Source organism: Trachemys scripta, chromosome 11 (assembly GCF_013100865.1).
Source record: "Trachemys scripta elegans isolate TJP31775 chromosome 11, CAS_Tse_1.0, whole genome shotgun sequence".
Classification (NCBI taxonomy): Eukaryota; Metazoa; Chordata; order Testudines; family Emydidae; genus Trachemys; species Trachemys scripta.
Genome location: NC_048308.1, coordinates 18,883,397 through 18,905,519, shown reverse-complemented (window position 1 = coordinate 18,905,519; position 22,123 = coordinate 18,883,397). Strand labels below are relative to the sequence as shown.

The 22,123-nt window shown below is 40.5% G+C and overlaps 1 protein-coding gene across 1 annotated transcript in view; it reads left to right on the top strand.

The window, feature by feature from the left end:
- LOC117885140 (von Willebrand factor D and EGF domain-containing protein-like) overlaps positions 1–22,123 on the top strand; it is a 263,371-nt gene that overhangs the window by 127,907 nt on the left and 113,341 nt on the right. The window contains exons 13-14 of the mRNA XM_034786325.1: positions 20,407–20,543; positions 21,596–21,757. Coding sequence (XP_034642216.1) covers positions 20,407–20,543; positions 21,596–21,757 — 299 coding nt within the window. The remainder of the gene's footprint in view (positions 1–20,406; positions 20,544–21,595; positions 21,758–22,123) is intronic.

Sequence of the window (22,123 nt, the reverse complement as noted above, 5' to 3'; positions counted from 1 at the left end):
CATCTGTGTTTCTAAAAAACCCACAGAAGGCCATTTCCCAGGCACTTTTCTCAAAATTTCATCACATTTCATCTAAAAACCAACACACTGAAGCTCTTTAAACCATGTATACTTGATATTCTGCCAACCTAAATACCTCCTGCAGTTTCAGTTGGATATAGGATTCTTCTTACCTGTTAACACCACACTGCAACAAAACACAGCTCCTGTGTTCCTTCCAGAAGGTGGACTGAAGTGGGTGGCATGATCCATATATATAAATATTGGTCCTGCCATGAGGGCAGGGGACTGGACTCGATGACCTCTCGAGGTCCCTTCCAGCCCTAGAATCTATGAATCTATCTGTAAATCTATATTGCATATATGTAAGAAAGAACGGCCATACTGGGTCAGACAAATGGTCCATCTAGCCCAGCATCCTCTTTTCTGAAAGTGGCCAATGTCAGAGAGAATGAACAGAACAGAGCAATTATCAAGTGATCCATCCCCAGTCACAGCACCTGGCAGTCAGAGACTTAGGGACACCCAGAGCATGGGGTTGCACCCCATATCATCTTGGCTAATAGCCATTGATACACCTATCCTCCATGAACTTATCTAATTCTTTTTTGAACCCAGTTATAGTTTTGACCATCACAACATCCCCTAGCAATGGGTTCCACAACTACTATGTGTTGTGTGAAGAAGTACTTCTTTTTATTTGTTTTAAACCTTCTGCCTATTAATCTCATTGGGTGACCCCTGGTTCTTGTGTTATGTGAAAGAGTAAATAATACTTCCTTATTCACTTTCTCCACACCACTCATGATTTTATAGACCTCAGTTATATCACTCTTTAGTCATCTTGTTTCCAAGCTGAACAGTGCCAGTTTTTTTAATCTCTTCTCCTATGGAAGTTGTTCCATACCCCTAATCATTTTGGTTGTCCTTCTCTGTACTTTTTCCAAATCTAATATATGTTTTTGAGATAAAGCTACCAGAACTGTATACAGTATTCAAGGTATAATATAATAATAATGGAGATATCCCATCTCCTAGAACTGGAAGGGACCTTGAAAGGTCATCGAGTCCAGCCCCCTGCCTTCACTAGCAGGACCAAGTACTGATTTTGCCCCAGATTCCCAAGTGGCCCCCTCAAGGATTGAACTCACAACCCTGGGTTTAGCAGGCCAATGCTCAAACCACTGAGCTATCCCTCCCCCCATACCATGGATTTATATAGTGGCACAATCATGTTTTCTGTCTTCTTATCTATCCATTTCCTAATGGTTCCTAACATTCTGTTAGCTATTTTACTGCTGCCGCACATTAAACAGATATTTTCAGAGAACGATCCACAATGATTGCAAGATCTCTTTCTTGAGTGGTAACAGCTAATTTAGAGCCCATCATTGTGAGTGGATAGTTGGGGTTATGTTTTCCAATGTGCATTACTTAACTTTTATCAACATTGAATTTAAATTGCAATTTTCTTGCCCATTAACCGAGTTTGTGAGATCCCTTTGTAACTTTTCACAGTCAGCTTTGGATGTAACTATCTTGAGTAATTTTGTATCACCTGCAAACTTGCAACCTCACTGTTTACCCCTTTTTCTAGATAATTCATGAGTATGTTGAATAGCATATACCCCTGGAGGACCCTCAGATCCCTGAGGGAACCCACTATTTACCTCTCTCCATTCTGAAAACTGACCATTTATTCCTACCGTAAATGTTTCCTGTCTTACTGATCCACGAGAGGATCTTCTCTCTTATCCTCTGATTGCTTACTTTGTTTAAGAGCCTTTGGTGAGGGGCCTTGTCAAATGCTTTCTGAAAGTCCAAGTACACCATATCCACTGGATCACCTTCTCCACAAATTTATTGCCCCCTCTAAGAATTCTAATAGATTGGTGAGACATGATTTCCCTTTATACCAGCCATGTTGACCCTTCCCTCAACAAATCATGTTCATCTATGTATCTGATCATTCTGTTCTTTAGTATAGTAAATAGTGTTTCCTTGTGCAACCTCCTCCATTGTACATTTCTCAGCTGCAACTAAGAGCCTGGATCATATTTTTTATGTAATTAACATTTATAAAGTGCTTTGAAATCCATGGACAAAAGCAACTACAGAAGTGCAAAGTACTACTTTTATACAAAGACAACAAGGAGTCCTCGTTGTTTTTGTGGATATAGACTAACCCGGCTACCCCTTTGATACTTTTATACAAGAAATGGTCTAAAACATTTTATTGTAGTCATCCATCCTAGTGTGCTTTATAGTTACACAAGCTAGAGAGGGCAAAGAAAAGACACAAAAATGGGGGAGCATCAAACTAAAAAGGAGTAAATATTGCCAAAGTGAGTCACTACTGCACATTTTTCTTTTGAAAAAAGAAAAATCCCTAACAAACAAAAACAAGCAGATGCAGCTGACCTGGGGAACCTTTAACATTTGCTTTTTCCATTTTCCACAATACCAGTGAGATTATACATGCTGCCTTCTCAGAAACAGCAAGCAGTCTCTTTGGACTTAAAGCAACAGTCGCCCACAAAATACCGATATACCCAATCCATAAACATCTAATAGCTACTCACATCAATAGAAAAAAAGTTAAAAACAAACAGCTACACAACACAGTCTTACTAGGTGTGGTCAGACTATTAATTGCAAATAATTTATCTGAGAAATTTAGCATTTTTTTTCATTTGTGAATTGCTTGCCAGCAGATTGATTTTAGACCCTACTCATGCAATCTGATTCATATGGACAATCCCTGGGTCCTGTGAAGCCTTTCTGAAGGGTTTTAATTCCTGAATCCTGGTATTTATATGAAGAAACTCTCAATTGTTTTAGTTTTTGATTGCCAAAAACCAAATATATACAAACACACACACACACACACACACACACACCTCTACCCCATACAACGTGACCGGATATAACACAAATTCGGATATAACGCGGTAAAGCAGCGCTCCAAGGGGGCGGGGCTGCGCACTCCGGTGGATCAAAGCAAGTTCGATATAACGCGGTTTCACCTATAACACGGTAAGATTTTTGGCTACCGAGGACAGCGTTATCAGTTGAAGATGTGCAGTCTGGGACCACCAAAAGCAAAAAAAAAAAAAATATTTAAAGCCTGCAAAATGTAGGTTTTCAGCCAACATTTTTGTTGGGTTTTTTGGATGTTGTTGAAGGAAAGAGACATTTTCAGTTTCTCAGTGAATATCTTTGAAGAAACATTTTGGCAAAAATGAAATTCTTATTTTCATTTAAGTTTTCACAGAAATAGAAAATATTTCTCGATCAGTTCTACCTTAAACATAACTCTAGTTATAGCAAGCAACTAGAATTGGTCATGTAGCACAGCTTGTGAAGAAGTTCACAGAATTCCTGTCTGTTTTCACACACACAATTTTCTGAAACATTTACCTTTGGGGTTGTGAATGTCTATATTTGGTCTCTTCCCAAAAATGATTTAAAGAACACGTTGACAAAGTCCTTTGGACTTTTTCAGTTATGGGATAAGTAGAACGAATATATGTTTTTGCTAGTACAGAATCAGACTACAGAGAAATGGCTAATCCTGTAGTTTGAAGTTTTGCATAAAGATAGTCCTTTTTCAGGACTGAAACCTTTGTTTGGGTTGAGGAACATACTGTTGAAAATTACTTCTGAACATGTTCAGTGGCCACTGCTAAGACTTTAGCACAGACTAATGATTAAGGGAATCTTAATTCTTGCATTTCCTTAATTTTGAGTGCTTTGCAACCTTAATAATGTTCTTTTAATGTAGTTTTGTTTGTGTGTAACATATACATATTGCATTCAGTCTTATTCCCACTGAACTCAGTGTCAAAAACACACAATTACATCAATAGTAGGATTTGGCTATAATTGTTATTAAAAGCAGTGGGAGCAAGTTTGGGCCCAAAATTATCCACAACAAAAGACTGTTAATTCCTTTGTTTAATTATTTCTATTTTTTTCAAATATAGCTGGTATATGAGTTTTCAGGAAGATTTAAAGTTTGAAGAGGTAGGAACAAACTGATTTTGAACTACAGGGAATAAAAGAAATATTAGATAAATGTCAGAAGTCAAATCAAGATAATATTTTAATGACTTAACTCATGTTTCCCATTTTGCAGAACTTTTCTCCTTTGTCTTCAGAGTAATTCTATAATTTTTTAAGCTTAATTAATTTTTAAGCCAAATTTATAGGGGAGAAAAAACAGGCCTTTCCAATGGAAGTTGGTTGCAATCTTAAATATATACAGATGCTCCTCGGGTTACACAAACCCAATTTAGGGAAATCCGGACTTACGGAAAAAGTGCCGTAAGTGCCGTAAGCTCTTTTTTTTTTTTTTTTTTCATAATTGTCGGAGATACGTTCCCGACTTACGCAAAATTCGACTTACTCAAGGCATTCCGGAATGGAACACTTGCGTAAGTCGGGGAACTTCTGTAGAGGCTACGTCGTCTCCACAATATTCATAGATAACAAGGCCAGAAGGAACAAATGTGATCATCTAGTTTGACTTCTTGCTTGACACATGTTATAGGACTTTCTGGAATTAATTTCTGTTTGAACTAGAGCATTGTTTGATAAAGACAATAGCATTGAAGAAATCTATTTGGAGTTCTTTAAGGTGTTTGACTTGCTACCACACATTTTGATTAAAAAAAACTATAAAGATATAAAATTAACTTGGTAGAATCATAGAATATCAGGGTTGGAAGGGACCTCAGGAGGTCATCTAGTCCAACCCCCTGCTCAAAGCAGGACCAATTTCCAACCAAATCATCCCAGCCAGGGCTTTGTCAAGCCGGGCCTTAAAAACCTCCAAGGAAGGAGATTCCACCACCTCCCTTGGTAACGCATTCCAGTTCTTCACCACCCTCCTAGTGAAATAGTGTTTCCTAATATCCAACCTAGACTTCCCCCACTGCAACTTGAGACCATTGCTCCTTGTTTTCTCATCTGCCACCACTGAGAACAGCTGAGCTCCATCCTCTTTGGAACTCCCCTTCAGGTAGTTGAAAGCAGCTATCAAAACCCCCCTCATTCTTCTCTTCTGGAGACTAAACAATCCCAGTTCCCTCAGCCTCTCCTCATAAGTCATGTGCTCCAGATCCCTAATCATTTTTGTTACCCTCCGCTGGACTCTTTCCAGTTTTTCCACATCCTTCTTGTAGTGTGGGGCCCAAAACTGGACACAGTACTCCAGATGAGGCCTTACCAATGTCGAATAAAGGGGAACGATCACGTTCCTCGATCTGCTGGCAATGCCCCTACTTATACAGCCCAAAATGCTGTTAGCCTTCTTGGCAACAAGAGCACACTGTTGACTCATATCCAGCTTCTCGTCCACTGTTACCCCTAGGTCCTTTTCTGCAGAACTGCTACCTAGCCATTCGGTCCCTAGTCTGTAGCAGTGCATAGGATTCTTCCGTCCTAAGTGCATGACTCTGCACTTGTCCTTGTTGAACCTCATCAGGTTTTTTTTGGCCCAATCCTCTAATTTGTCTAGGTCCCTCTGTATCCGATCCCTACCCTCCAGGGTATCTACCATGCCTCCCACTTTAGTGTCATCTGCAAACTTGCTGAGAGTGCAGTCCACACCATCCTCCAGATCATTAATAAAGATATTAAACAAAACCGGCCCCAGGACCGACCCTTGGGGCACTCCGCTTGAAACCGGCTACCAACTAGACATGGAGCCATTGATCACTACCCATTGAGCCCAACGATCTAGCCAGCTTTCTATCCACCTTACAGTCTATTCATCCAGCCCATACTTCTTTAACTTGGCGGCAAGAATACTGCGGGAGACCGTATCAAAAGCTTTGCTAAAGTCAAGGAATAACACATTCACTGCTTTCCCTTCATCCACGGAGCCAGTTATCTCATCATAGAAGGCAATTAGGTTAGTCAGGCACGACTTCTCCTTGGTGAATCCATGCTGACTGTTCTTGATCACTTTCCTTTCCTCTAAGTGTTTCATAATTGATTCCTTGAGGACCTGCTCCATGATTTTTCCAGGGACTGAGGTGAGGCTGACTGGCCTGTAGTTCCCCGGGTCCTCCTTCTTCCCTTTTTTAAAGATGGGCACTACATTAGTCTTTTTCCAGTCATCCGGGACCTCCCCCAATCACCATGAGTTTTCAAAGATGATGGCCAATGGCTCCGCAATCACATCCGCCAACTCCTTTAGCACCCTCAGATGCAGCACATCCGTCCCCATGGATTTGTGCTCATCCAGTTTTTCTAAATAGTCCTGAACCACTTCTTTCTCCACGGAGGGCTGGTCACCTCCTCCCCATACTGTGCTGCCCAGTCCAGCAGTCTGGGAGCTGACCTTGTTTGTGAAGACAGAGGCAAAAAAAGCATTGAGTACATTAGCTTTTTCCACATCCTCTGTCGCTAGGTTGCCTCCCTCATTCAGTAAGGGGCCCACACTTTCCTTGACTTTCTTCTTGTTGCTAACATACCTGAAGAAACCCTTCTTGTTACTCTTAACATCTCTTGCTAGCTGCAACTCCAAGTGCGATTTGGCCTTCCTGATTTCACTCTTGCATGCCTGAGCGATATTTTTATACTCCTCCCTGGTCATTTGTCCAATCTTCCACTTCTTGTAAACTTCTTTTTTGCGTTTACGGTCAGCAAGGATTTCACTGTTAAGCCAAGCTGGTCGCCTGCCATATTTACTATTCTTTCTACACAGCAGGATGGTTTGTTCTTGCAACCGCAATAAGGATTCTTTAAAATACAGCCAGCTCTCCTGGACCCCTTTGCCCTTCATGTTATTCTCCCAGGGGACCCTGCCCATCTGTTCCCTGAGGGAGTCAAAGTCTGCTTTTCTGAAGTCCAGGGTCCATATTCTGCTGCTCTCCTTTCTTCCTTGTGTCAGGATCCTGAACTCGACCATCTCATGGTCACTGCCTCCCAGGTTCCGATCCACTTTTGCTTCCCCTACTAATTCTTCCCTGTTTGTGAGCAGCAGGTCAAGAAAAGCTCTGCCCCTAGTTGGTTCCTCCAGCACTTGCACCAGGAAATTGTCCCCTACACTTTCCAAAAATTTCCTGGATTGTCTGTGCACCGCTGTATTGCTCTCCCAGCAGATATCAGGGTGATTAAAGTCTCCCATGAGAACCAGGGCCTGCGATCTAGCAACTTCTGTTAGTTGCCGGAAGAAAGCCTCATCCACCTCATCCCCCTGATCTGGTGGTCTATAGCAGACATTACACATTACATGGAATAAAAGCTGGCTATTTGATAAGTCTCAAAATGTAATTATAAATAGGGAATCATCGAGCGAGTGTGTTTCTAGTGGGGTCCTGCTATTTAACATTTTTATCAATAGCCTAGAGGAAAACAAAGTCATCACTGATAAAGTTTGCAGATTGCATAAAAATTGGGGGGAGGGTGGAAAATAATGAAGAGGACAGGTCACTAATATAGAGTGATCTAGATCACTTGGTAAACTTGATGGAAACAAACAATATGCATTTTATTACAGCTAAATGTACTAAATACATACATCTAGGAACAAAGAATGTTGATTATGCTTACAGGATGGTGGATTCTATCCGGGAAGCAGTAACTCTGAAAAAAATTGGAGGGGTGGAGGTGGATAATCAGCTGAACATGAGCTCCCACCGACACTCAGACTGTGGCCAAAAGAGAGTACGCCATCCTTAGCCCTGGTCTACACTACAAGTTTAGGTCGAATTTAGCAGTGTTAGGTCATTTTAACCCTGCACCTGTCCACATGACCAAGCCTGTTTTGTTGACTTAAAGGGCTCTTAAAATCAATTTCTGTACTCCTCCCCAGCGAGGGGTTTAGCACTAAAATCGACTTCGCTGGGTCGAACTTGGGGTAGTGTGGACGCAATTTGACGGTATTGGCCTGTGGGAGCTATCCCAGAGTGCTCCATTGTGACTGCTCTGGACAGCACTCTCAACTCAGATGCACTGGCCAGATAGACAGGAAAAGCCCCGTGAACTTTGGAATTTCATTTCCTGTTTGGCCAGCATGGCAAGCTAATCAGCACAGGTGACCATGCAGAGCTGATCAGCACAGGTGACAATGGAGTCCCAGAATCGCAAAAGAGCTCCAGCATTGACCGAACGGGAGGTACTGGATCTGATCGCTGTATGGGGAGAAGAATCCGTGCAGGCAGAACTCCGTTCCAAAAGACGAAATGCCAATATATTTTCCAAAATCTCCAAGGGCACGATGGACAGAGGCTACAACAGGGACACACAGCAGTGCCACGTGAAAGTTAACGAGCTGAGGCAAGCCTACCAAAAAACAAAGGATGCAAATGGTCGCTCTGGGTCAGAGCCCCATACATGGCGGTTCTATGATGAGCTGCATGCAATTCTAGGGGTGGCCCCTACCACTACCAACCACTGTCCGTGGACACCTGAAAGGGGGGGGGGTCTTATGCAACAGGGATGAGTATTTTGTGGAGGAGGAGGTTGAGGATAGCACACAGCGGGCAAGCGGAGAATCCCTTCTCCCCGGCAGGAACTGTTCATCACTCTGGAGTCAATACCCTCCCAACCCTCCCAAGGCGGGATCCCGGACCATGAAGCCAGAGAAGGCACTTCTGGTGAGTGTACCTTTGTAAATATAATACAGGGTTTAAAAGCAAGTGTGTTTAATGATTAATTTACCACACCGAGCCAGTAGCAAGTAGTCTGGAATCATTGCAGATTAAAACATTGCAGCGAATGGGCCCGGGCTTTGGTGGCATTCAAGCAACATCCCTGCTGTTAGCCACGCGGTGGGGGCAGGCCCATTCATGCTGAGCTGTTCGTGTTTGGCTGACAGGGATATTCCTTGATACTAGCCATGAGGTGTGTGTGGGGGGGGTGAAGTGATCATCCCAGAGAATTGGGTGTGTGTGAGGGGGTGCATTTGGATTGTGCTGTACATTCACCCGAAAACCGCAGCCCCTCCTTTTAAATGCCCCACCACAGTTATGGAACCCCATTGCAGCAAAGCCATCCACTATGATGTGCACGATTCCCAGAGTCACTACCCTTGATAGCAGCAGCTCAGTGATTGCGTTGGCTACTTGTATCACAGCAGCCGCCACAGTAGATTTGCCCACTCCAAATTGATTCCCGACTGACTGGTAGCTGTCTGGCATTGTAAGCTTCCAGAGGCTATCACCACTCGCTTCTCAACTGTGAGGGCTGCTCTCATCTTGGTATTCTTGCGCTTCAGGGCAGAGGAAAGCAAGTCACAAAGTTCCATGAAAGTGCCCTTACGCATGCGAAAGTTTTGCAGACACTATGCGGTCCCACCAGTCTGTGCTTGTTTCCCGGACCCAGAATTGGCGTTCCATGGCATGAACCTGCCCCATTACCACCATGATGTCCAAATTGCCAGGGCCCGTGCTTTGAGAGAAGTCTGTGTCCATGTCCTCATCACTATCATGATTGCGCTGTCATCGCCTCCTCGCCTGCTTTTGCAGGTTCTGCACATACTGTAGGATAATATGCGAGGTGTTTACAATGCTCATTGCAGCAGCGGTGAGCTGAGCGGGCTCCATGCTTGCCGTGGTATGGTGTCTGCAGGAGAGCAGGAGAGCAGAGTTGCAGCGGAAGTGGTGGAGGACAACGGATAGTACCGCACACATTTCTTGAGGAAGAACACACATACCTGGGAGCCCATGACAGACAACATGGAGAAATTCGCTATCGAGGCAAGAGCAGGAGAGCAGAGTTGCAGCAGACGCAGTGGAGGATGACGGTTAGCAGTCCTACTGCACTGTCTGCTGCCAGCAGCACCCAGGACACAACAGCGGCGGTGTCAGTGAGCTCAGCTGAACGGGCTGCACGCTTGCCGTGGTATGGCATCTGCGCGGAAAAAAGGCGCGAAATGATTGTCTGCCATTGCTTTCACTGAGGGAGGGGCGACTGATGACATGTACCCAAAACCACCCGCGACAATGTTTTTGCCCCATCAGGCATTGAGAGCTTAACCCAGAATTCCAATGGGCAGGGGAGACTGCTGGAACTGTGGGATAGCTACCCACAGTGCACTGCTCTGTAAGTCGATGCTAGCCACGGTAGTGATGATGCACTCCACTGACTTAATATGCTTAGTGTGGACATACACAATCGACTGTATAAAATCGATTTCTAAAAATCGACTTCTATAATATCGACCTAATTTCGTAGTGTAGACATACCCTTAGATGCAAACAGAGGAGTCTTGAATAGGAGGAGAGACGTTATGTTACCTCTGTATGTGGCACTGGTACGACTGCTGCTGAAATACTGTGTCCAGTTCTGGTCTCATTCAAGAAGGATGTTGATAAATTGGAGAAGGTTCAGAGAAAAGCCACAAGAATGATTAAAAGGATTAGAAACCCTGCCTTATAGCAATAGATGTAAGGCGCTCAATCTATCGAGCTCAACAAAGAGAAGGTTAAGGGGTGAATTGATTACAGTCTATGAGAACCTACATAGGCAACAAATATTTGATAATGGACTCTTCAGTCTAGCAGAGAAGGTTATAAACCAATCCAATGGCTGAAAGCTGAAGGTAGACACATTCAGACTGGAAATAAGGTGCAAATTTTTAATGGTGACAGTAATTAACCATTGGAACAATTCCCCAAGAGTTTTGGTAGATTCACCATTACTGACCATTTTAAAATCGCGATTGGATGTTTGTTCTAAAAGAGATGGTCTAGAATTTGTTTTGGGGAAGTTCCATGGCCTGTGTTATACAGGAGCACAGACTAAATGATCATTATGGTCCCTTCTGGCCTTGCAATCTATGAACCTATGAAATTAATGTGTTTAGTATAAACGTGCCAAAGTTAATGTTGCTGTTTAACTTTTACAGTCACCGACTTTATGATTTAATCTCTACTTGTTTAACATTGCATTGACATAGGGCTTTTTTTTTTTTTAACATTTAATGGACAAAAATGTTAAGAGAAGATTGTGTTTCGACATAAAACAAGGCTTGGAAGAATTTGATTTTTATCAGTAAATATCGGTATATGTGAGTTTCACTGTGCACACACAAACTAATGAAAAAGTATTTCCATCGATAATAATTGAAATTTACAGATAGTCCAAACGAGGAAATGCTGCTTGAGAACTTATTAGAGTTTGATTTAAGGCTATTTACTTTGACATGAGGTTAACAATTTGTGTTTTAATTATTATGAAGCTTTAGCTTTTTGAATCTCATCATCTACTACTGCCATTAAATAATTGTCTGACCACCCCCAATTTCCTGCAACCGTGAAAATTCAAATCAATAAAAATAGAAAAAAATGCATAAAAATAAACATTGGCATTATCCATCAAACGTCTTTAAAAAATAAAAATTAAATTCTGCCAAGCCTGCATAAAACCTATTCACAGAGACGAGTGCTACAGTGTCACACAGTAGAAGGGAGCAATTTAAACAGCAATGCTGTGTTTGTTAAACAGCAGTTAAAATATTATCTTCAGTTCTCAGAACTGAGTATCTCTCTATCTTTTTATCTCAACCTCTTCTAAGATACTAAGGGTGAACTCCTGTCCCTGCTGAAGTCAATGGGAGTATTGCAGTGGAAAAATCCCAAAGACATCAGTAGGGTCAGGTTTTCACACCAGAAAACACTCCTGGTGGCAAAGAACTAAAAATACCCCCCACACCAGTAAAGATGTATATGCTAACAGAAAAAGTATCAACCAACTGACTTGCAAGTCACGCATGCCTATTTCTAGCTTGTTCAGGAACACTTGTACAGTCACTCATGGACAAGGACAAATAGCATAAGCCTCAGATTTACAATACACTCAGAGAATAAAAGGTCTAGAAGTTAAGGAGGAGGAAAGAATGGAATGGGGTTTCTATAGCAGAAAGTACAAAGTTGCCTCACGCTTGCTTTAAGAGGTGCAAGACCCAAAATACAATAAAGTGTATGTTAATATTGAAATGGAGATTGTCCTCTGTGGTGCTTATTTAAATTCCACTCTCTGGAAGAAGTTACCAAAGCGGAAAAGGTACATGAATAATGAAGCAGAAGGAGAGTCCTTGATCTGAACCTATCTGTACCCATAAGCTGCAGAACAAAGTATAGTATAATTTTCTTAAATTTTCTCAGAATTTGCATGCATGCCTTAAAATTGTCATAACAGCAAAGAGAAAAATACCAGGAGCATATTTGAAATTTCTTGTCTCACACTCACCAAAATCCTACCCCTAGTGTCAGTACATGACAACGTGTTTCTGACATTGGAAATGTGTATAACTGAAGGGTACAGGAAAATAAGGTGTGCATATAATATTTTTAAGGAATGAAAACACAAGCCAGAATACATTTCAAATAATTCAGCATTTAAGCATGTTTGAATTCACTAGAGCTGAATGTTTCTTGTAGATTTACTCATCATGTAATGTTGATTTCAACAAGGATCTGTCCAGGTGGCCAGAGTTATAATTATCCTCAAATGAAAACTGCAATTTAGAGTTGAAAGGCACCTCTGAAATTTGGCAGTGCTCCAGAAGCTTAGACTTTCTTAATGCTGCTTCACATTTAATAAAAACTCCCAACACCTGTAGAAGGTGCTTAAAATGTCATTACCACCTGTAATTAAATGGAGAATCCAATTACCATGGTTAACAAATCAGGTTGGCGCCTCCAATTTCTATACATTGACCACATTGACTATAAAAAAATTCATAACCAGTAAAGTACACATAGATGGATATTATATGCAGCTTCTATAAAGCTCTCTAGAGCAATTACAAAATAAAAGGTAATGAGGAATAATAAGGACAAATCAGTTTAACTGAGGTAATGACACCTTAAGAGCTCTGGTTGAAGTTTCAATTCAAATGTGGAAAGTTCTAGGGGAAAAAATTCCAGCTATCATAGAAAAAGAATAAATGTCTTAAAACATATTACAGGAAGACAAGAAGATAATGCTAACCCACCATATTTAGGAATGTATCATTCTCATATGAAGGTGAAGGAGCCGGGTGTTTAAACCCTTGTATACTGAGATGTGAATATGCCTCTTGATTTCAGCATTTCTGCTAAGAAGCTGTTGGGATCTAGCTGAATTTTTAGAGCTCTGAATCAGAGCCAAACAGGTCCCCTGTAGCCACTTATAATAGCAGTTACATGAGTTATGTGGTGTTATTTTTTAAATAGTTATATTGACCATTTTGAATTTTATCATACTGATTTGGGCCCAAATCTTGTTCTTTTACTGCAGCTGTAATTACAGAATATTAATGAAAAACAAAATCTATATTATATAATGCTATGGGGCTGAATTAAAGCTACCAAAGTGGAAAACTTTGGAATGAAGACTTTCAACGGTCTTGTAGCACAGATAGCACATGAGATCTATTAAGCCCTTCTGACTCCTCTGGCCAAAGATGGAGTACAAAGATAGCCAAGGATGGAATATCATGGGAAATGAAGCTTAAAGCTGACCAACATATTATTTTGCTCTCATTGTTTATGTTACAGAACAAAACAGAAGGGAGAATTAAAAGGGAAGATTGAAAGTGCTTTGAGTCCTAAGGGGAAGGGTGCTATCTTCAGATTTTATTTGTTAAAAAAATCTATGGTTGAGATTTTATATGAGAACATATTGACTTTGAAATAAATATGGTGCTTTCACTGCTATCAGCTCCATGGTCCTTAATCTCCAGATCATGACGGGCTGTGGAAATCATTTAAGGGCCATTAGTCTGTCAAGTAAATACATACTCTTTGGCACATTTAATATGTGGTTTATAGATATGATAGATCATAGCAGCTCTGAGTAGGCCATTATGGTGCATTGGGTCATGGACATTCTCTGTGCATAAATTAGGCTATACACTGCATACCAAACACTGAATGGAAAAATAGTTAATTTTTCAAACTTAATTTACATTGATTTTTATACAGAAAGGCAGTAGATGTTCATGGAGTCTCATCTCTCTCTCATTGGCCCAGACTCTGCCACCCACACTCGTGTTAGGTAGTACTTTATTCTACTAGTAGCCCCATGGAAATCAGTAGAACAGCCTGCACAGTAAGATGCTATTCAATGAAGATAAATGGGGTAGATCTGGTCCTTTGAAATTAGATTAGACCCTTGATGAACAGAGTAGGGTATTTTATAGGACAGTGCTGGCTTTTAGTAGGGAATAGTCATCTGAAATCACAAAACATCCCTCACATAAATCAACTGAATCCAATTTTTAGAAGTTGGTTTTCCTATAGTAATTTAAATCTAAAACCAAAACACCTTATCTTGGGGTAATTTTGGAAATCACCACATATACCTGTGTGTAGGTTGAAATACATTTTTAATGGGACAAGTTATAGCAACCTATCAAAAAATTGTCTTTTAAAAGAAATGCTGACATATCCTTGAGTATAGTGGAAATAGTGGACATCACACTGATTACCATTTAAGCCTTGTTGGCCAAAAGACCATTCTATTATGATGAAACACTGCAATTCTTAAATGGGCATGATTCTTTTGGAAGACTTCTTTCTTCTAAATTGAAGATAATGGACTTGATTCTCTTCTCCCTTATACCCATGTAATTTCATTGACTTCAAATGAGTTAGGGCTGATTTGCACTAGCATACATGAGAGAAAATCAGGCCTTTTGTCTTAAAAATATTCATTTCTTTTTCCCAAAGTCCCTCTTCTTGTTACTGACTCCACTTTACCATTCCACCATCTGATTTTTCTTTCTTATTCAGCTGATTGTGAATTTTTGAACATTTCCTGTGACTGGCCAGTATAATAGATGCTCCCATACTTTCTCCAAACACACACAAAGATGACAAGTGAGGCAGAATTGTTTATGTACTAGGAGCTAACACCCTCTGATCCCATCATATTCATGTCCCTTCACTACCAATTTTTGAAACCCCGGGAGCATAGTGTCCAGGTTTCCCGTGTACAGTATGTAGCTGTTTAACATGCTGCTGCCATTCCGCTGGGATCAGGGTTTTTTGGTAGAGCTTAAATGTACTAAAAATACATTCTTACTTCCTTCAAACTGATATTCCTAGTGTCTCCAAAGGAGTATGGCCTATGCACTGAGATGACTTTATTTTGCAGACGAGGCTGTGTAAAGTCTGTAAATGGAAACTTTTATGTTAAGGGTCAAAATCTCAACTTAATACATTTTTCCCAGCCTACATGAGTATCTCAGAAAACAGATGTGGACAGAATATGAAAATGTACATCAAACTTTGCAAAAATATTGGAATTTGTTAACTATTTGGTTATTACTTTGGTATATTTTTCTGTTACATCAAATAATGTTTTAATGTGGATATTAAGGTTTTTTTTCAGATTTATCTGCAAATTGCTTTTAGCACTATTAATTCCTCCCTCCCAGCTTACACACACAGCTATACAAAGGCCCAATACTACACGCTCTTAAGAGCATAACTTTATTCATTTGAGTGGGCTCATTAACATCAGTGGGACCTTTCACGTGAATAAAATTACTTAATGGGCATGTACAGAAGTGGGCCCTGAACACCTACAGAAAGATGCTTTTCTAGGATGCAGAAGAAAGTGTTCAGAATTAAAATACTACACAATAAACAACTTTTAGCAAATATCAGAGGGGTAGCTGTGTTAGTCTGTATCTGTAAAAAGCAACAGAGAGTCCTGTGGCACCTTTAAGACTAACAGATGTATTGGAGCATAAGCTTTCGTGGGTGAATACCCACTTCGTCAGACGAAAGCTTATGCTCCAATACATCTGTTAGTCTTAAAGGTGCCACAGGACTCTCTGTAATTTTTAGCAAGGAGGAACCCAGGCCTGGATGTCACTAGAGGTAACATTTTCAAAAGTCCCTTTTGAAAACAGGACTTATGTGCTTTTGAAAAATGTACCCCAGATGCTTTTATACTGAGCAAACCAGTGCTGCAAAAAGACCATATTTGGGAAAATCACCACCATAGCATATACAAACCTCATGAAAAACTAAAATAAAACATTTCTGAACTAACCCTTACAGGTTTTGCTACTGAGATACTCTGATGTATGTTAAAGGCAAGAGATTTCCACAGACACATAAAGCAGACTTCTAACTAAGAGTTTTGTAAGTGATTCTTAAGGGTTAACAAACCTGGTTTAGTTTTGAAGTCTTTTTCTTTCCATAGCAATTTTAGTTTAAAATTTTTATAGTGATAATGTAATAACACACACATTTGAAAAGACAAACATCAATATCACCCTTAATCTATTGTTATAACTCCCAGGTCTTTCCATCCAAAGCACAAACCTGGCTGAGTTAGTGGGGTTATTAGCTTGATAGTTACAAAGTCAATAGAAACTGAATTCTAAAAGGATATCAAATTCTTATCATAAGGTCCGTGGAAGGTTGCTTGCTCAGTGATCCATATTGTTCCCTGAAGATCAGATCAGGGAGATTAGTCTTTCCTGCTGATTAGTTTATTTGCTTTAATGCAAAGCAGTGAAAGCAATTCAGTGAAGCATGTGGCTAAACAAGACCATTTTCTGAGGTATAGAGAATTCAATACTACAAAACTTCATAAAATGGGAGGTCTGACAACAGCCAGAACATTCAAATGTAAGTGTATAATTCCTTATACCATGCTGCGTGAAGGCATTACAGGAAGTTTCAGACTTAAATCTTGCAAAACCAAATGAAATGGGAAACCTTAGTTTCCTTACAGAATAGTTCATGAACACCCATAAAAAGCTTGTTCAAACAATTTTGAATAGTGAACATGTTCATAAGAACCAAAGCTCATTTACAAACAACTTGCAAACAGAAAAAAAAGGCAACATTCATCTACTAAAATACTCACTATAGACATCATCCAGCTCTGTTGTGGACATATAGGCCCTGATCCTGCAGACACTAATGTAGGTGAATAACTTCACATAAGTAGCCCCTTAGAGTTCAATGTGACTAGTCATATTCCTAAAGATACTGACTATGGGCCTAATCCAAAGTCCCATTAACTCTACAGGGCCTTGGATCAGGTCCTACAAAGAAAGTTCTGACATACAGAAGTGAGCCAGTATCCACTGATTCCAGTGGCTACTGTTACACTAACAAGCATAATTGTTTACAGCCTTGGGCCCATAGTATTTTTCATTTTATTACTGCTCACCAGCATGAGATAGGAACCTACACTTAGGTACATATTTGAATCCAAACTCATACACAGATGTCAAAAATATTCAAATGAGACCTTCAAATCCAAAGTCCTGTCTCCTTTGCACACCATGACACTTTTGTGAAGAATAGAGGATTTACCTCTTAAATTTCCTGCACACTAATCGTTATGCCGCATGTGGCACAGCAGCTGGTTGGCACCTTCCCACCAGAAATGGCTGCATTTCAGTAGTGTACACATCTATAGTTTGTGAAACACTTTGGAACACTTTGCATTGAATTAAGTTGTGTTTTTGCTTCTCCTTTTTGCTATCAGTCAAGTTCATAGAACATTATTGGCTTATACATTTGAAAAACAAATAATCTGGACATAAGCAGAATTTGGAAGAATTTGAAATGCATTAGGTTTATTTTCTTTTTGGTATTCACACAGTTCAACATAAATCATCATCTCAGTTTTCATAAATGGATGCCTAAAATTAGACTCCAAACTCCATGATGAGGTACTAGGGTGCTCCCAAGTGGAGCTGGTAGAAAATTTTCAAATTTTGACATATTCTTTTAAAAAACAAAACAAAACACCAAGGATAATTTAAAAAAAAAAAATCAAAAATTCATCCCATTTTCAACCATCTGGAATCCTTAGATCTACCATTTCAGGTAGAAGATACCATAAATATATATGGGAACATGCTTACCTAACTTCTGATCAATTTTAAGAAATAATGGAAGGGGTGTCTGGAGGTGAAGTAAATACTAAATGTGTCAAGCTGACTGTGTAGGTCATTTGAGCGTTTAGCATGGCTGGATAATTTTGCTTTGGCCCTGACATATACTTGATATAGTTGAGATGTGCACAGGATGTGAGCAAACCTTATACAAACAGAGCAGAGCTTGCTTTACTGCAAACTACATGCCTGCTTTAGGGGGCACCCTGGGAGTAGCCACATGTATTCCCGTATAGGAAATGGCTATATAAGTATATTCCTTTCCCCCTCTCCTATCTGGTTATAACCTAATATGATTTTTAAGCTCTAAAAAGCTTGCAAATCTGAAATAATGGAAATAACACAATCTTAGCTACAACAGTATTAGTAGGCTCTACTAATATCATGAAATACACAATGAAGTGGGGTTTTTTTAAATGCACTAACAATAGAAGAAAGCAATTGATCAAAACTGTTCATCACCTCCGACTAATAGGTTTGTATATTACATAACTACTCAACCAGCTGATGAGTGCTAATAAGCTTAACATTCTTTTTGTAAATACAGCACTTTTAATGCCACTGCAATAAAAGCTTTAACAAAAAAAAGTTAAAAGCATTTCAAAAGCACAGGAGAAGCCTTTTACTCTTTTCTACTTTTGCTGTGCTTTCTCCCCTCCTCAAAAAACAAGTGACATGCAGCTATGCCACCTTGAGCTGTGATCTGATGGGATCACACATTTAAGCATCATTAGTCCCCATCAGTTCTTAGATGGGAGATCCTTCAAGGGAAAGATAGGTGCCATAGGACGTCCTATTGTCAATTCAGTTTGTGGCATTTTGTCCCTTGAATCAGAACTGAGCCAATGTACCCTTATACTCTAGTATTAGGTCAGTGGTTCTCAAACTTTTGTACTGGTGACCCCTTTCACATAGCAAGCCTCTGAGTGTGCCCCACCCCTTATACATTAAAACCACTTTTTAAATACATTTAACACCATTATAAATGCTGGAGACAAAGTGGGTTTTGGGGTGGAGGCTAGCAGCTCGCGACCCCCCATGTAATAACCTTGTGACCCCCTCAGGGGTCCCGATCCCCAGTTTGAGAACCCATTTATTAGGTAATACTGTGCTTCTGTAGGTGCTGTCTTAGATATGCTGTAGCTCAAACCAAAGTTATGGGCTCGATACAGAAAACAGTGAAATTCTAAGGCCTCCGTTATGCAGGAGGTCAGACTAGATGATCATAGTGGTCCCTTTTGGCTTAAAATTCTATGAAACTTTACTGATGAAACATGAAACTATTATCCTGACCTTTTCTAGTCATAATAGATGACAGACAAGTGCTCAGATACTGTGCTGATGGGGGTTGACACTTATCTCTGCCATGGCACTTTTTGAAAGAGTAGAGGTATTAACTTCAGCATGCTGGCTAAATTTCTATTTGGGCATTGCATTCTGACTACCTAAAAGTGCCCAGATATACAACAACTGTATAGAAGAGAAAAGAAACAACTTAGTTTAAAATTAGAAGGGAAATTTACATCCGAGAAAAGGTAAATACCTGGGTTGGACTTTAACTCAATATGCTAACGATTTAAATATTCTCTTTCTGTATATTCCTTGGCCAGTGATTCCACCATAGAATAAGGAAGCCCAAAAAGCAATAAAACTCAGTAGTTCTGTCACGCCACCCACCTGAGGATCATAAAGCACTTTACAAACATCAATGAGTTAAATTTCACCTGGTGCAGAGGGACAGCAAGGACTATGCAGCATTTAAGGGTACGTCTACACAGCAACAAAACACCCGCAGCTGGCCTGTGTTAACCAACTCAGACTCAAGAGGCTCGGGCTATGGGGCTGTTTCAATACTGTGAAGACTTCCAGGCTCGGGCTGGAGCCTGGGCTCTAGGACTCTGTGGGGTGGGAGGATCCCAGAGCTTGGACTCCAGCCTGAGCCTGGAAGTCTACACAGGAATGAAACAAGCACCACAACCCGAGTCCCGGGAGCCAAAGTTGGCTGGCATGGGCCAGCTGTGTGTTTTAATTTGCTGTATAGAAATACCCTCTGTTCCAGTTAAGCCCTCAAAATCGGGTTTAAGTAAGACTTTAAGTGATGCCTAGGCCTAGTTCTGGCTGTCTGCAGAGTTAAGTTTCACCCATTAATGACTTAACCCTCACTGCCACAAAAAGCCTGTGAGGTTGGTTAATATTATTACATACACAGCTCCTTTAAAAGTGAAATCTCTTAGCTAACTGATTAAATGAGTTGCAGAAAACTCATTGATATCAGCCTAGCAGCACTGTGTGTTCAATAGGATTACTGTCTGACCAGAGGTACATCCCCTTCGATGCTGATTGCTGCTGCTGCTACCCGTGTACGGCTGTGCTATTTGTATTTGATATTTCAAAGCACATATAACAGGGATATGAGCTATGAATACAAGGGAAAGCGTTTGGGAAAAAAAGCAGGGCAACAGTAAGAACAATTTGATAAAAATGAAATGAGTTTAACTGGTACTCTCTAAAGTTCTATGTTTATTTCACCCTTTCAGAGAACACGCTGGAGATCACAGATTTAGAGAACAGGGGTCTCTGTGATATACGAGTTTCTGATTGTAACAGGATCCGGGTGTTTGGCCTCAGCTTCAGAGACTCTCCAGATCTGCACTGTGAGGTCACCAGACTGATTGTAAGCAATGTACCATGGGAGCACAAAGTCAATCAGCAATACAGTAGAACTATTTACGTGCTTACATTTGTAAAAGCACCCAATCCTGTAAGGCCCAGAGGCCCAGATCATAGAATCATAGTCCTGAATACTGAAATCACTGATTTCAGTCAATTGATTTCAATGAGAATTAGGTGTCTAATACCTTTTAGGATCTGGGCCTGAGTCCCCTCCTATCCCATTGTCATTACCAGGTGCAGAACACCTTCAACTCCCGGTGCAAGCATATACATTGTAAGCAATGGGACCTGAAGCCAAGCTAACATGATTGGGTCATAAGTGAGCCAAAGCAGTATATTCTCACCATTCTTTTTTTCTGCAAACTTTGTTTAGCTCTTATTTGGCTCAGCTATACCCTCATTCAATGAGGCCTAAAATCACAGTATTATTTCTCATTTTGTGCATCTGGAATCTGTATGCATGGCTGTATTTCTAAATGTATTTGAATGTGAAATATATTTAAATTGTAGTTAAAGTAGGCTTCCTTGATACAGTGACAGGATAGATTATTTTTCAAAATGAAGCTGTTCCCATCGATACATTGGGGCGAACCCTGCGCAACTTACCCACACAAGTGACCTGTTGAAGTCAGAAAGGCTATACCCTGTTCCAAGCCTGAATAGCCAGGAGGAGGTAGTGGGCACTTGGAATGGTTACAGCACAGTTCTGAAGCCTGTTGTAAGGTCTGCTGCTCCTGGGAGGCAATGGCTGCTGGATTTCCAGCAGGTCCCACCTCACTCTACTCTTCTGACAGGCCTCACACCTGCCGAATCCCATTACTCAGGTGTCTCAGATGGAGCCAGGCTATATGGCACACAGTGAATGGGGTTTCCCTTGTGTAGCAGAACCACACTGATTCTGCTTTTTCTGGGGCCCTCTGCAGCCTTGGAGGGGGAGGTGAGATTTGCTTCTCAAGGCTAAATTCTTACATTATGAATTAGAAATATAAATATGTGCTGACAAGTGGAATTCATTTGTATCTGGCTTCTGCCTGCATACATTTTCTTCTGTAGCATTTCAATGGCAATTGGATATCAAGAGAACAAGAACCCACAAAAGCAGATTTTCTCAGCTCTACGGCCGTTGACTGCCAGATTCCTGTTCTGAACAGCACAGAAACAGAGGCTGCGCGCTTCATGGCTGATGATGAACCATTCGCAAGATGGCAAGTGAAAGTAGGAATTTCTTATATTACTAAAAGACAATTTTAAAGGAGCATATCAGTTTTTGTGGTAATTAAAATGCAGAGTAAAATTTTATTCTCACCAGTCACTAGATACCTTTCATACCATTCGGGAAAAACAAAGCAAAATAGAGTCACAATGTTGTGGATATATTTTAAAGGCAAGGTTAAGGTGCAAATTACAAAAAAAGAAGAACAGGAGTACTTGTGGCACCTTAGAGACTAACAAATTTATTAGAGCATAAGCTTTCGTGGACTACAGCCCACTATGCATCCGAAGAAGTGGGCTGTAGTCCACGAAAGCTTATGCTCTAATAAATTTGTTAGTCTCTAAGGTGCCACAAGTACTCCTGTTCTT